The 15596-nt window shown below is 45.8% G+C and overlaps 1 protein-coding gene across 4 annotated transcripts in view; it reads left to right on the forward strand.

The window, feature by feature from the left end:
• Positions 1-10846: 10846 nt before the first annotated feature.
• The window catches only part of ZEB1 (zinc finger E-box binding homeobox 1), a 195530-nt gene continuing 190780 nt past the window's right edge, over positions 10847-15596 (forward strand). For all 4 annotated transcript variants that reach the window (XM_036841614.1, XM_036841616.1, XM_036841615.1 and 1 more), the window contains exon 1: positions 10847-10923. In XM_036841614.1, coding sequence (XP_036697509.1) covers positions 10866-10923 — 58 coding nt within the window. In that variant the 5' untranslated portion in view covers positions 10847-10865. The remainder of the gene's footprint in view (positions 10924-15596) is intronic.

Here is a 15596-nt window from a genome sequence, read left to right on the forward strand (position 1 = left end):
TCATTAATACTTGGCTTTAGGAAGAATCTTTTATAATGATATAGGTTTGTACAGTAAAACTTCAAAATTCGATGTCTTAACAGTTTTCAAAATAACGTCCACACACATGATCTCATGTCATACTCACCAAGACCCTGTGAATATGTAGGGAATTTTGGTTTATGTAGGGAAATTAGGCTTAATCCTACAGAGAAGGAACTCGGGCTCGAGGAAGTGAGGTGACTTGCCCAAGGTTATGCCTACAGTAAACTACTGAGTGTGGACTCTCAAATCTCATTCATTTACTCATTCACTCGTTCATCCATCTTTTGCTAACTGTTCTTCCTTCCCTAAGTTCCCTTTGCCGGATGAAGGCAATCTTGACAGAGAAAGAAAAATCACCTGAGTTAAGAATTCGCCATAGAAATTCAGCAAAACGGGAAACTGGCCAGAGTTGTACAGTCTGGATGTGGATCAAAAGTAAAAATATCGGCTAACAGTGATTTGCAGTTCTGTCAGACCATGCTATGCCTATGGCTAAGAGCTGGCTGTATCCCTACCCTACAGCTTTTAATGGAATCACTTTATCATGATTTTGAGTATCGTCATCTTTCTAGCTTACACACAGCCGTGTGTGTGTATAATTGTGTGTATGAAATAAATGGTAGCTAACTACTCACGCTGTCCTTTATCATGCCATTTTATCTGACTTTAATTTTACTTTTTATCTTTGAGAGTTTTTCAGATCGGCTGCTTCATTCTTTTTAAGTGATGGCATAGTATTCCTAGGAATTCCTCTGGACTACGCTCTAATTTATTTGATAGCCAAGTATACTTTTTCAAGTATTCCAAAATTGCTAACCTTTGCTAGCATAGAAAAGGGATACTTGCAGTTAACTGATTATTTCATAAGAGCAAGTGAGAATGTGAAACTCACAAAAATTCTAAATACTGTTATTTTACATTTATTTAAAAATCCAGTGATAAGCTTAATTAGAATCTAAAATACAAAGTGTTCTTTCACTAATAAGTGAATTTTAAATAAACAAATGAATAAACATACCCATATTTTAAAAACACTAGGTATGAAAGGGCTTGAATAGGTCTCAAGGTCCAGGGCTGGAATTATTAATGGTTTAATCCAGTATGGAATTTACTATATAGTCAAATATGTTCTTCCTTAGTCCATTTAAATGTCTTCCTATATACATATTCTAAAACACAGAGTGATTCGTATGTTTCCAATCGGTGTGAATAAGCTACCAATTTTCAAAAATTTTTAGTCTTGGTGAGACAAATTCTTATATATTTCTAGTGGCATCATATGTTCGTACAACCCTTTTCAAAAGCATGCTGACAATAGGTTTAAAAAGATACAACCGTGTTCATTCCCATTGACTAAATAATTCCAGTTTTGAGAATATTTCCCTAGGAAATGATCAAAAACCATACAATAGTGTCCATTCTTCACAAAACAAAAAAACTGGAAATAATGTAAATGTTCAACAATATATAACTGGTTTAGTAAGTTATTGTGTATCAATTTCAGGAATATTATGGTTAAGTAAAAAAAAAAAAAAAAAAATTCAAGCATAAAGGTTCTGTGCCTACCTGGGAAAATGTGTTTGTTAAGTGAAAACAGTATAAGACTACTAAACTATACACGGTTCTTATATATGAATACGGCAAAAACTAGGCATTATTATAACTGTATAAACTACATGTGAAAAGTGAATAATCCCAACATTGGGGCAGGAGTAGGGATGACTGCTTTCACCCTAAGCCTTGCGTAATAGACCTCCCCTGTGTTCATCCCACCCTCGTGCACAGCAGGAGGTCTGCAAAGAAAATGAATCAGATGTGAGAGAGATGCAGAGGTGGGGAAGGGAGGGACACTGCCTGCAGACCTACAGGTGCTCCCGCTCCTCCCTCCTGAGACCTGGCTGTTCCCCTACTCTCGGACTCCATGGCAAAAACCCCACACACTTACAGCCTTATTAAAAATCCCTCTCTTTTTTGCTTGGGCCACTTTGAATTGGTGTCTGCCACAGACAAACCAGAAAACGAAACAAAGAGAGTTTTCATATTCCTTTCGTAATTTTTAACCTGTATTTTTAAAAAGCGCCACACGTCATCTAACTGCGTTGCAAACAGTGTTACTCATACTAGGAAAGTAAGTTCACTTATTGTGTGGATAGATTTTCCATAGATAATACAGCTAATGTGAGCGAACAGTATCTCTAGACAATATAACAAATATTCCAGCTAACGTTAAACAAACAACATGTTAATATCATCTCCTCTTTCTGCCTTTCAATTAGAATCATTCCACCTACACCTGAAGTGACATTTTCAGGGATAAAAATCATCTTATCTTTTAGCCTGAACAGAAAGGCACCGTGTAGGAATTCTAGAGGATTATGCTCTTAATATCTGACTCTGATCTTTGCCCAAGAATTTGCTTTTGTTGTATTATCATTTACTGTTTGCCATGTGCCAGGCACCATGTAAAACTTCACATACAGTACCTCATTTGCTCTTCACAAAACCCCTCCACCAGAATGATTCACAAATGGCAGGAACTTTCACTCTTTTCCATAATTAACTGAGTGGACTTCCCATTAGACAGGCATTGCTTTAGGTATCAGAAATACAAAGATGAAAAGCTCAGGCTAGGAGGAGAGAGATGTCAATCACCCAGTAAAGGTAGTAAATGCTACAACAGTGGTAGGTAGGAAGTGCTCTGAAGGGTGTGAGGGAATTACTAGCTATGTGGGGCTGGTTGCCCAATTCCCACGAATTCTGATACAACTGGAAAATGGCTGAGAGAATGTGCAATCTAGGGAAAGAAAACTATCCTGCCTCCCTGGAAATATGTAAGGTAATCCGGAAGACAGCAGAATCTGAACAGGGAGGATGTTAGCTCTTGTGCATTAGGCTGTAGTAAACATAATACTGGGGAAAAAAAGCAAGTGTTAAAAGACACACTGCAGACCCTTTTTTAAAATATTCATTCATTTAGTATACAATTTTGAGGGCCTGCCATGTACTAATGCAGTACTAGGAGCTAGTAAGAGCACTGTAAGAATGTAGAAACTGAAACAACTCTATTAATAATGTAAACACTCAATACTAATTATGCTTTACATTGCTTTTCACAGCAGTATTACACTACTTGCTAATGAAGTCTGGAAATGTTATCTTTCACCTGCGCTTCACTTGGATCGTCACAGCTCGTATTCGTATTGCTCTTTCTTGCTGAGTTATTCCTTAGTGAACGATCATTCCAGAGGAAAACACCTTCAAGGCTCCCTTGACGCTCGCTGTTCCGCTCACGGGCTCCCCATCCCTCGCCCCCAGAACACTAATCAACACATATAACGTGGACACCGCTGATTTTACAAAAACCGTTCCATGGCTTACAATTCGTCAGTATAAGGTCCCCAAACCTTAGCATCTTCGCGGGATCTGGTTCCTGCCTACCCACCTCTGCAGCCTCTTCTGGAACATGTGGGTTTTTATTTGCTGCAGTTCTTCCATCGGATTTGCCACCTCCTCACACCCCGCACCGCCCCCCCCATCCCCTGCCCCAAAGCACAAGACCTTCATCTGGAGACTTCTGTTGTGACTTCTGCCTTTAGCACTCTTCCCTCCTCCTCCGGACAAATTCCATCACGTCTTCAAGAAAGACTTCCTTGACTCCAGGTTACTCAGATGTCTCTCCTATGTGCACTATACCAACCCGACACTTGTGTAACAGGCTCTTTGTCAGCTTGTTTCTTCCTCAGACCTGTGAGCTGCTTGAGGTTCGGGACCGTACTAGGCATTTCTAGCCCCACACAGTGCCTGTCACGTTAGAATGCTAGAATATTAGGTGAATAAATGAACCAATGAATTATTATTAGAACTTCTATGTGGCACAATGTTTAATGTTATATAAAAAGTAACCACTTAGCAAAAGGCTTTAAAGCTGCTTATCAATTAAAGATGAACAAATTAATCGATACAAACATGTTTCTCAATCACGAAACTTAGAGCTTGCATACTCTGGTAGGCAGAATAGTGGCCCCCAAAGATGTCTATGCCCTAATCCCTGAGGCATAGACTGTGTGTTATGTTAGGTCATATGGCAAAGCGAAATTAAGGCTGCCGATGGGATTAAGCTCACTAATCATTATCAGCTGACATTGAAATGGAAGATACCTGGAATGATCCAGGTGGACCTAATTTAACCACAAAAGCCCTCAGACGTGGAAGAGCTGGGCAGAAATAGAGCTAGCAGGCTGGCAGCATGGGATGGGCTCTGCCCGGTGCTGCTGGCCTAGAAGATGGAGGAGGCCCAGGAGTCAAGGATGTGGGCGGCCTCAGAAGCTGGAAAAGGCCGGGAAACGGATTCTCCCCTCGAGCCTTCTGAAGAAACCCAATCCTGCCAAAACCTTCATTCCAGCTCAGTGAGACCCACTTTGGACTTCTGACATCCAGAACTGTAAGATAATACATCTGTGTTGTTTTAAGCCACCAAGTTGGTGGTAATTTTTTTATAGCAGCAACAGGAAACTAACACAATACCTACAACACATCGGACAAGGTTAACCTTGGCTCCATATGACAGAAAACCTAAGATAATGGCGGCTGAAAGAAGATCGAAGTTTCCTTGTCTCTCTGTAACAGAGCTCTGGAGGCAGAAGCCGAGGGCTGGTTATGCTCTGCCACACCGTCAAGGACTCGGGCTCCTTCAGTCTTGCTGCTGTGCCTTCCTTAACCTGAAGGCGCTCTCGTCAGCAGGTCTGATCCCAGCCAGCAGGAAGAGGAGTTCTAAGGAACGGTAAACCGCTCCCTCCGGAGGGACCTCATCAGCCAGGGCACCACTCACATCTCACGGGCCAGGACTGAGAGCACAGCAGCAGCGAGGTGCGCGCAACGGCCATTCCAGGGGCCACGTGACAAGTGTGGCGGGTTCCATTATTAAAAGGGGAAGAAACCTATGGGGACAACCAGCCACCTCCACCTTAATACTGTAGTGCTGTGCTCTCCCACTCACGGTTTTAAGTATATAAAAGTAGTCTCTCCTACTTTTAGATCAACCAAGGCAGGGGCCCTCATTACAAAAACAGTAACTGAATAATTACGATGTCATAGACTCTGGCACATTCCTAAGCTTTGCCAGATTTTGCATGTACACGTATTAGAACATGAGTATATGCCTGTCAGTGATGACATCACATTCAAACTCTAGTGTTGTAATCGATGGAAACAGAATTCTTGACTAATAAGAAATAAGGCACAGGGGTTAAGAATCCGCCTGCTAACGCAGGGGACACAGGTTCGATCCCTGGTCCTGGAAGATCCCACATGCCACGGAGCAACTAAGCCCGTGTGCCACAACTACTGAGCCTGGGCTCTGGAGCCTGTGTGCCACAACTACTGAGCCTGCGCTCTAGAGCCCGTGCGCCACAACTACTGAGCCCTGTGCCACAACTACTGAGCCCGCACGCCTAGAGCCCGTGCTCCGCAACAGGAGAAGCCACCGCAGTGAGAAGCCCGCGCACCGCAACGAAGAGTAGCCCCCCGTCTCAACTAGAGAAAGCGCAGAAACGAAGACCCAATGCAGCCAAAAATAAATAAAAATTTTAAAAATGCTTAATCATAAAAAAAAAAGAAGGCTAAAAACGTATTTTATTTCTAGATGTGTGCTACTCAGGGGCCTGACAGGAAGCAGATGGCATGCCCCAAGGGTAAATCGCAGAGAGTTTGATGAAGAGACTACTTACAAGGACGTGGGCAGGCTTTAGGGGAACCAATAAGGGATAAAGTACCCAAGGACTCACAGCAGGAGGAAACCATTACCCTCTCTAGGCCTGAAAGGACAAAGGGAAGGCGCAGTTTCTGGAACTTGCCAAGACCTGTAGCCCTGGGACAGGACTGTCTGACCCGAGCCACGGCCTTAGGTAGAGGAGCCAGGCGCCTGCCAAAAGCCACAGACAGGCAGGAGGGAGTGTGGGGGAAGGTGAAATTAATATCCTGACCTCTCTCTCTTTCCTTCCTCTGATCATCTGCCAATGCCTCCAAATGGGCTCAAATCAAATAGAAACCAAAGGGCAAAGGAGCCTGGGTGATGTGGTCCACAGGAATCAGCCTTTCAGAGCACAGAAAGGCAGAGACTGGACTTTGAGGGACAAAGGATAACCAGCATAATATGGAAAAGTACTGATATTTCACAGGGTGGGGATGATTCAAAAGGCCTTGAGCAAAAAGAAAAAGGGAATCGATCCAAACCGACCTGGGCAAGACCTGGGACAAAGAAAGATGGAGGAAGAGAATGATTAAAGCATGAGAGAGCAGAGAGGGGCCCAGGTGTGATCTACTTATGTAAGTGGGATAAAGAGAGGGAGCGAAGAAAAACTGAGGCGTAAGATGAAAGAACTTCTGAAGGGCCCGACTAGGCGCCTTAAAGTTGTGGCTGTGTCTGAACACAGTGTGTTTCTCATTGCCAACTTTTCCACGTGAGTTTAACACCGTGGTGGGACATCTAAAAGCTGTTATTGACTGCAAATATTTTTAACATGTACACTCAAAGGATTGAATAGTGGCAGTGATTATAACTGAAGGTCTGTGGAATACAGAAGGCTAGGACTGTAGGTCAAAGAAATAGTAATACTCTGCAGCAGAACCAGTCGGCTGCTAAAAATAAGCCAAGATGCCAGAGAAAAGAAATGCATCGAGACAAAGGGGAAAAAACAGCAAAACAGAATATCAGAAACCTGATATCAGACCCCTGACACCACGGTAGATTCTTAAAATTCCCTCAAATCCAAAATATGCATGTTGCTTTCCTTCTCTCTAGTACAAATTACCTACCTATAGTTGTTAAGAAAAAAAAATGCTACTCAAGTTCACAAGTGATTTCAATAACAGAAACTGTAATCTATTTTCTGTAGAGGCAGCCTTTGAATGCAATCGTTTTAATCACTGTGATTTTAAGGAAAAGATCAGCTTTACTTTTTGGAGGTTCATTAACAGCCTTCAAACATCTATCTCTCTCTACGTTTATTTATATTTAACATCTCTCTATGTTAGACATGTTCCTGAAAAACTGTCCCCCAGATTAGAAGCTCCATGGGTTAACATTTCATGGACTTATATTAAAAATAGGAGCCTTATTCCCCAGAGAGGGAAAAACAGTTTTGTGGTGCGATATATAATAAAATCACAGGGAGGTTTGGGGAAAACACCTGTCCCTATTATTACCTCCTGGGAGGCGTCATTGAAAAGCGCGTGTGGGTCCTCAGGACAACTGTTGGTTCTGTGCCACCCCGTAGCCTTGTTTCCTTCCTGGTCTGGTGACACAGAATTTGGTGAACTGCCCTCTTGCAATGCATGGCGACCCATGTACGCCCAGAGTCACTACTGAGCACGGACTGCGGGGCCGCTCTCCAGGGGCTTCTCCATGCTGTCCTTTGATGGACAACATGTCTCAAGACTTTAAGATTAAAGCCTGACAAGTTAGCGAAGTCAACTTATTTCATGAAATACATATATTAACTTGCCGTGAAAATAACTGATTTCATTTTAACAAAGATTATAGAATCACATTATGTTCTACTTCTCAAATGTGTTCAGGAAGTGAGGTACGTGGAAATCACATGCTCCACGTGGAACACTGTGCAGTATGTACATTTTAAACTTAAAATAATTTTCTGTCAAATTTTATCCTAGCTTATACATGAATCTTACATGAAACGCAAACAGCAGGTGCAAGGGGTTTATGAAAAATTTATAGAAAAAAACTCAATATTGAAAATATTCTACCCATTTACATTTTCCCTGTAAGTTTAGAAAAGATTACAGTAATTCATTTTTAGCAGTCTACCTCTCCTTCAGCATGTACAATCTCAGTGCTCCCTAGAAGCAGTGTTACCATTTCAGTGACATTAGAGCTAGGAGCACATATTGAATACATACTGTATAATGACACTACGATTACTAAAAACCAACAACAATACAGGACACATGCTAAACTCTAACTAGTATCCCCACCATGTTTGAATAAAGTAAGCCTAATTTTTTAAAAATTCAGGTATAATTGACTAAATAAACCTAAAGTTTAACACATTTACTTAGAAATTCCTTTTCTAAAGTTATTCTAAAGATTTTTTCCAATTCTTTAGTTACATGTAAGAGATAAGCAACCATCACATACGCATCAGGTTTAAAGCAGCAATCTATTTTGAGATTTACTTTTGCCTGCTTTCTTTCCAGTCTAGCGTTCAATAATTTTGGGAACATTACAGTAAATAAAGCGCATTAACCACATATTAAATTTGTAATCTATGTCTAATTACTGTAGGATTTTACAAAATTGAAATTCTGTATTAGAAAATTTGGAACATCAATACTTCCTGTGCATATTTAAAAACCAGAAGTGATCGGGATTAATCATTTGGGAAAAATGACTATGGAGAATCTAAAATCAAGAGCAATTAGTCTCAAAATAAGGCAGAATATAAACGACAGAAAACGGCTTTCACATTCATGATTTCAACTGCTCCTAAGAACTAATGTGATGAAGGCAGATAAACAACCCTTACTTTATAGCCAAGAAGAGATTCAGAAAAAGTCAACGATACTAACTTTTAAAAGAAATATTTACCTATCAAGCATCTGCTATGTGACTAGGTACTCTGCTAGGTGCTGAGGGCACAGAAATGAACAAGCAAAAACAAAACACAAAAAAGGTACCTGTCCGCAAGACGTCGAATAGTCTGGCCCAAACTAACTAAACCAGTAACCACTAAAGTAAGGAAGATGACTTCCACTTGGCTTATCCCTTGACTTTGTCTCTCTGATTTCAAGGTAAGGATGAACACTGAAGAAACCTAGTCGGGGGATCAGGACAGGCACCTCAGAAAGACGTGTGACACTTCCTAAGTTTAAAAGTAAGTGAAATGTGCACTAGAGTTAGAAAGTTTTGTTTTGTTTTTTCCTTTCTGACTGGAAATTAGGGTAGCTGTAATAAAGCTGTGCGTGTGTGTGTGTGCCTGTGTGCTGGGGCGGGGGGAGCGGGGAGATGCCAGCAAAGGATAAAGTCTATAAGCTGATCCAGAAGGAAACTGAAGAACATCACATAGCTCTTAAGAGGGCAGGGAAAAAGCACCACTTGAACCAAGCAAAGCACGACCATGGCTCTGGTTCTCACATGTACAAGGTCAATTAACATGGCACTGAGGAAAGGCAGGGCTGCCTGTACTTAAGATGATCATTAAGACGGATGATTCTAGTTGTGGCCTTGAGGAAGGGAGCAGACATATAGACATAACGTATAGCAAAAGATGTTTACAGTCACATTTCACGCACCAATAAATAATGCATTCACTTCTCAAAATGCCAAAGCAAACGTGGGAGAGAAAATTTTCATCTATATTCAGGATTAAACTTTCTAATTTTAAATTACCAGACTTCAGCTGTAAATTTATTTCAGTTGAAAGGTTTGAAGAGATTATTAATGAATCTTCTAAAAGTCTGGAGAGTGTTTAGAAGATTAACATAATAAAAAAGTCCTGCCATAGGCACGGCAGAAATTATAGGCATGAATTTACTGAGCACCTACTGGGACAGCACTGTGCTAGGTGACTGGGTTATTTCTCATACTTCGTCACGCTCCGGTCTCCTCAATTTCTCTGTCATCTCTTACCGTTTTCACTTGGAACTGCACGATTCGAAGTGCAGCCCGGCTCATTTATTCCGTAAGGTTGGTCCCAAAGACATTTCCTCATTTGAAGGCGGGGAGAAGGGGAAAGCTAAGTCCCTACCGAGCACTTAAGACCTGACTTTCTTGGTATTTGTGGTGTTATCTACGTGGCCCTTCGTAAGTCCCCGAACTTGTACAAAGACCTCAGAGAAGATCGCCACCGCTCTGCCCCCAAGACCGCCCCCGCCGGCCCTCGTTTCTTGCCGGAAGGTCATTCGCAGCCACAGCTGCCCGTCTAGGTACTAAATCGCGGCCTGTTGATAACCTCAGCTCTAAGTCTGGAGGCCTCAGATCTGGCCGGCCGGGGGCGGGGGCGGCCGAGGTGACAGCAGGTGAGCGCCCGGCGCGGAGGAGGAAGTGAGACAGGCCGGCGTGGGCATTACTCAGGCCGCGTTACCGCCGAGGTGGCTCGCAAGCGGAACTCCTCGCCCCTCCGTCGCTCCAGCTGGACTTCTATCTCGTTGAAGTCACTTCCCATCCCGGGTCGCGCGGGGGAAAACCGTGCGTCCGAGGAGGGGCAGAGAGTCAGACGTGCGGGGTCAGGTGGCCTCTCCCCGGGCACCGCGTGTCCCGAAGCAGGCCCTCGCCGCTCCCCGGACCTGCCTGTCCCCGATCCCGGGGCGTCCCCGGGCGGCCCGGGGTGCGTGAGCCCCCCGTGAGGAGGAGGGAGGACAGGTCGCTCCGGCCACTCCGGGGGCAGCTCCGAGGACACCGGATCCCGGGGAGAATCAGCCAGACCCGATCGTGCCCCTGGCGGCCGCGGCGGGTGTGGCCGGTTCAGAGCCTCCTACTTTACCTTTCTCACTCCGACGGCCAGTCGCCCTTCGGACCACGTCCGCACCGCTCCCCAGCGCCCCCGCCCCCAGCCCGCGACACCTGGGGGAAACTTCTCCCTCGCCCCTCAATGCAAACTCGGCCGCTCCCCCAGCGGCCGCAAACCGTCCTCTCCCTAGCAACAAGGTTCCGGCCGTAGAGCGAGCGGCTCTAGGTGTAAGGAAGGTGATGTCGTAAAGCCGCGAGTGTCGTAAACCAGGTGCGGTGGGGAGGGGGGAGGGGTGGAGGCGGAGGGGCGGGGGGGAAGGGGGAGGGAGGGAGGGGGAGGAGGTGACTCGAGCATTTAGACACAAGCGAGAGGATCATGGCGGATGGCCCCAGGTGTAAGCGCAGAAAGCAGGCGAACCCGCGGCGCAATAACGGTGAGTGGCGGAGGGGACCGGGGAGCGGCGGAGTCAGGGGGAGCCGGGCGGCCGGGGCGCCCCCGGGGGCGAGGGGGGCGAGCCGGGCTGGGGGCGGCCGGGCAGGGACGGGCCAAGTGGAGTGGGAAAGTAGAAAGTAGTGCTCTCTGCCCCCCTCCGGGCCGCCGCCTCGGGAGCCGCGCCGCGGCCGCCCGCTCTCCCTGAACCGTTATGTCTCTTACCTGGTCTCTCCGCCTAGCGGCTCCCGCCGCCCCTGCCGCCTCGCTGGACCGTTAGCCGCCGCCGCCGCCGCATCCCCGGCGCAGGCGGGCGGCCGGGACGCGGCGTCCACTTTTCTGGGCTCCGGGGGAGCGGCTGTTGCTTCTTTTCGCACTTTTCCCCACTCTTGTGCCCCTCGGCGCCCCCCTCCCCTCCTCCTCGGCGCCCTCGGCGTTTCGTCCCCGCGGCGCCGAGGCCCCGGAGCCGAGGAACTAACTTGTGCCCGGCGCTGCCTGTGTAGAGTGGCTTCCGCGCGCCGCAGCCCCGCCGGCGCCGGCGCTCGGGCCCCGCGGCTCGGGCGGGCGGGCCGGGCTGCGGACGGGCGGCGGCGGCGGGACGCGGCGGCCGCGGGCTGCGTGTCGTCCGTGCGCGCGTGTGCGCGGGCGGCGCGGAGCGCGCGGCGGGCGGACGGGCCGGGCCGGCGGCGGTAAAGTTGGGACCGGCCGGCGAGGCGCGCTCGGCGCGGGACGGGGCTTCGCGGCGCGGGGTGCGGATGCCTAAGCGCCCTTCCTCTCCCGCGCCCGCGGCCGCCGCCGCGCCCGGAGCGCGGTCCGCGTCCCGCGGGGAGCCGGCGGGGGCGCGGGCGGGCGGGCGGGGCGGGCGCAGAGCTGCGGCCGCGGGAGCCGCGGGGGGCGGCGGGTTTGCGGAGTTGTTACCTGGTCTCGGGACCGGTAAGCACCGCAGACAGGTCCCCGCCCGGGAGGACGCCTCCTCCGCGCCGGGATGGGGTGCCGAGCGTGCGCCTCCCTTGTGCTCTTTCGGTTTGGGGAAGTTGTTACCTGGGCCGGACGCGCGGGGCGTGAAGCCGGCGAACGGAGCTTGGACGGCGCTCCGGATCTCGGGTGGAAGGAGGGTGGGGGAGGGGCGGCCGGACCGACGGACGCGGGGCGCCGCTGCCTGCGCTGCGGGCCGCGGTGTTTACTGATGAGTGCCGTTGCGCCGGGGACGCACACCCGCCCTGCCTGGCGTGAGAGTTTAGAAAAATAACAATAATGACGAGAGAGCGAGCGCGAGCCCCGAACATGTGGTGGTGGTTTGCACAGTCGCCTTCTGCAGTTGGGAGAAACGGTGTAAGTTGACTGCATGTCTGCTTATCTCGGGCGCCGCTGTGCCCGCCCGCCCGCCCACCGCTCGGCAGCGAACGTCTGCTGGTGGGTATTGTCTGGACAGTTCCTGCGGCGACAGGGCCGAGGCTGGAGCGCGGCCCCCGCCCGCCCGGTACCTGTTTGGAGAATAATGGGCGGCAACGGCCCTGCCGCCGGCTGCGGCCGAGTCTATATAAGGAATTGCACGGACCTAACGGACCGAGGGGCTCGTGTGGGTTCCTGCGTTATTTTTAAAACGAGTTTCTGAGAGTCGGGAAATAAAGGCGCCTGAAATGGGATCGCCGTGTCCGCCAGAAAATGAGGAAATGCGGGTTTAAGTCAGAACTCCCCGGCGCTCGCCCCACCCCCACGCCCGGGCCCCCTTTCTCCCTCCCCTCTGGGATGCGAAACGCGAGGTTTTGTAACCTTTCCTGGCAATTTCAGATTTTGTGTGGGATTTCCTGTCTCGAAGCAGATACGAAGCTTTTAGGCGGTTTCAAGATGTTTCCTTCCAATCGTAAACGTAATTTTAATATATTCGAGTCGACATTAGAATCACCGCTTTCATGAACGGTGTTAGTTATCCAAATACACATTTGCATTTTAAAGACCTCCGTTAGCTATGATCGATAACTAATATTGGGCGTCCTCATTGTGGAGAGATGACTTGTTACGGCCGCAGCGGAGCACAGGCTATTGCAATTTTAATTTCCTGTTTTAGCGTCAAATTGTGTGTGCTATATCGAGCTGTTGCTGCTGTGGCTTTATGAAAGGTAAGTTGGTTTGGAAAGGGCTGTTCGCGTTTTACCTTATTTAAAATGTTCGTCGCCAGAGAAAGGGGCTTTTCTTGTTGCTGACGACATGTGTGTGACATGTGAGTCTGAACCACCCAGCGTCTGTGCAGCTGCTGTAAACATGTTTACCTGAGCAGGAAAGGATGGATTTTCCTCCTAAAGATCCTGTGATACGAATATTACACCCATAAGGCATATCAACAGCTGACTTAGGGGGAAAAAGCGATCCCGAAAGGTACTTGAAATCAGCAGGAAAGAGAGCTGCTGGACGGCTGCAGCAAATGGCAACTTGCGCAGGTAGAAAAAGATGGTGTTTAGTTTTCCCCTGCGCGTGTCAGCCCCTCCAGTCTGCTGCTTTCATTCTCAAGGGAGCGATTTATTTACCGCGCTTGCTGTCAGTGTTTTTCCTTTGTGTTTACTATTAGAGAAACAGATTTGGGGCTGTTTAGCACAAAATGTCTCGTCTGCAGTGTGCATCACTCTGAGAAAACAAAAGGTGTTTCAGATAGCACTGTGCTACTACAGGTATCTTCCATTTTCATCACTGTTGGCTCTGTCCTTGTATTTCTTTTTGTTCTCAGATGCATTTCATCCATTGCTGATTATTACAGCCACGCTATTCGATTAAGCCTCATGATTTGCAAATTAAAAATGAAGTTGTATGCCATTGTGTTGTGAAACCTCAGGATAGGTGCTGGTTAAGATTTCTTAGCAACGCAGTCATATTTAAGTTGCAGTTGTTTATTGGAGAGAATCGCTTGGAAAATGTTAACTCTTAAATCTTTTTAATGAAGGAATAAATGATGTATACAGTGGGAGATGGTCATAGAGATACTTTATGCTGTAATTTATATGTAAATAATTTTTTGTTCATTTTAGAATAAGGCATGCAGATTTTCTGCTAAGCCTTCAGTAAAACATTTAAATTTCCTTTCCGGAATATATCTGCAGAGTAGGATGTTAATGGGAGCATCAGGTAATGTAACTTGACAGGGGTAAAACAGTTGAGCAAGGTTTGGCCAAAGCCTGAAACCTTATGTAGTAACTCTATGGTGATGATGTTAGTGGCTTAAATTGATTTTTTTTTTCTTACCGTTTATAATGTAATGCTTTGCTGGATTTTAAAAATCTGCCTTCCCATTTTCCACTTATACTCTTTGTGGTTACTTATTTATTTGTCTGTTTGAGAAATGTACTCCAGCTGCTGATGACCACACACTGATTAATTCACTCTAGATGGACTAACAGGTACATATCTTCTGTCATTTGCATTTCTACTTGCTGTCTTTGGAAACCACCAGTAGAGGATGCTAACAAAGATGATTATTGGTGTAAGATGCCATGAATCTGTCCGTCTCCTGTTGATTTGGGACCTCTGCTTTGATAGGGACCTTCCGTATAATTCCGGGTCTTACCCTTATTTCAAACTAGCCCTGGGTAAATTAGGCATAAGCATTTTCTAGTCTGCTAGGACTGGAAAGAAGTAGGATTGTTTTAGCTTGAACAGTTGTATAAATTTGGTCTTTTTAAATCTTGCAACTGAGATTGCTGTCAATTTAGTCTTGCTTTAGACCAGTTGTATTACTGCTTTTTTAAAGAAAGTTTTGTTTTATGTTGTTAGGTTTGGAGAAGAATATGTAATGATTGGTCCATATTTATTTTGCATTCTTACTATATTTTCTAATCTCCTTTTTCATTCATGGTAAGATCCCTGGAAATATATATTTTTAGACATTAAAAAATGTAAATGGTTGAATATGGTAAGAAAATTGGAAATTAACTGTGTAATTATTTTTTCATAACTTACATAGACTTAAAACTATACATGGGTTGGCAGACAACTACTGAAGAAGGTATTTACCAGCAGTCACTCAGATGTTAGCGATTTTTATCTTTTCCTTCCCCTTCTAATTAAGATTTAGAATCAGGTAGTGTATAAATTTTAAATTTACCAATTGTAAATTAAGGAATGTAAATTTGTTTTGAAGTTTTAAATGCATTTAAGAGTCTCTGCAGTTTACTAATTATTGTATGCTTGTATTCAAAGAATTCTTACTTTTCAACAAATATAAATTGGTACTGTAACTTGTATTGCATGAGATTTAATGTATTTAGTTATGTCTTTTTGGCCTGTGTCTATATAATTATGTTAATGTTACTGTAAACTTTTAGAAGCCTTTCATTAGGTCAAATGTTAGAAGTATTTACTTCCCTAATTTTTTTTAATGGTATTTCTGTAAATGCACCAACACCAGTACCATAATGCAACAATAATACTCTTTATCTTGAAATAAGTAGGAATTATGTGAATTATCAGGTAAGCCTGCGTGAATTCTCATTTTAGGGTGTCATAGTTCTTTGAGAGAGAGAGGGAGTGTGTGTGTGTGTGTGTGTGTGTAAATATAGTTTTACATTTCCTGACACAGTTCTTGAGTGTGGTTTTCTAATTCCTAGAGCTCAGTAGTGAATAGGTTTGGTTACTATCAACTTATTTTTTTATGAACTGAGGAACTTTACCACAAAGCCATGACATATA

The sequence above is a fragment of the Balaenoptera musculus genome, chromosome 2 (genome assembly GCF_009873245.2).
Source record: "Balaenoptera musculus isolate JJ_BM4_2016_0621 chromosome 2, mBalMus1.pri.v3, whole genome shotgun sequence".
NCBI lineage: Eukaryota > Metazoa > Chordata > Mammalia > Artiodactyla > Balaenopteridae > Balaenoptera > Balaenoptera musculus.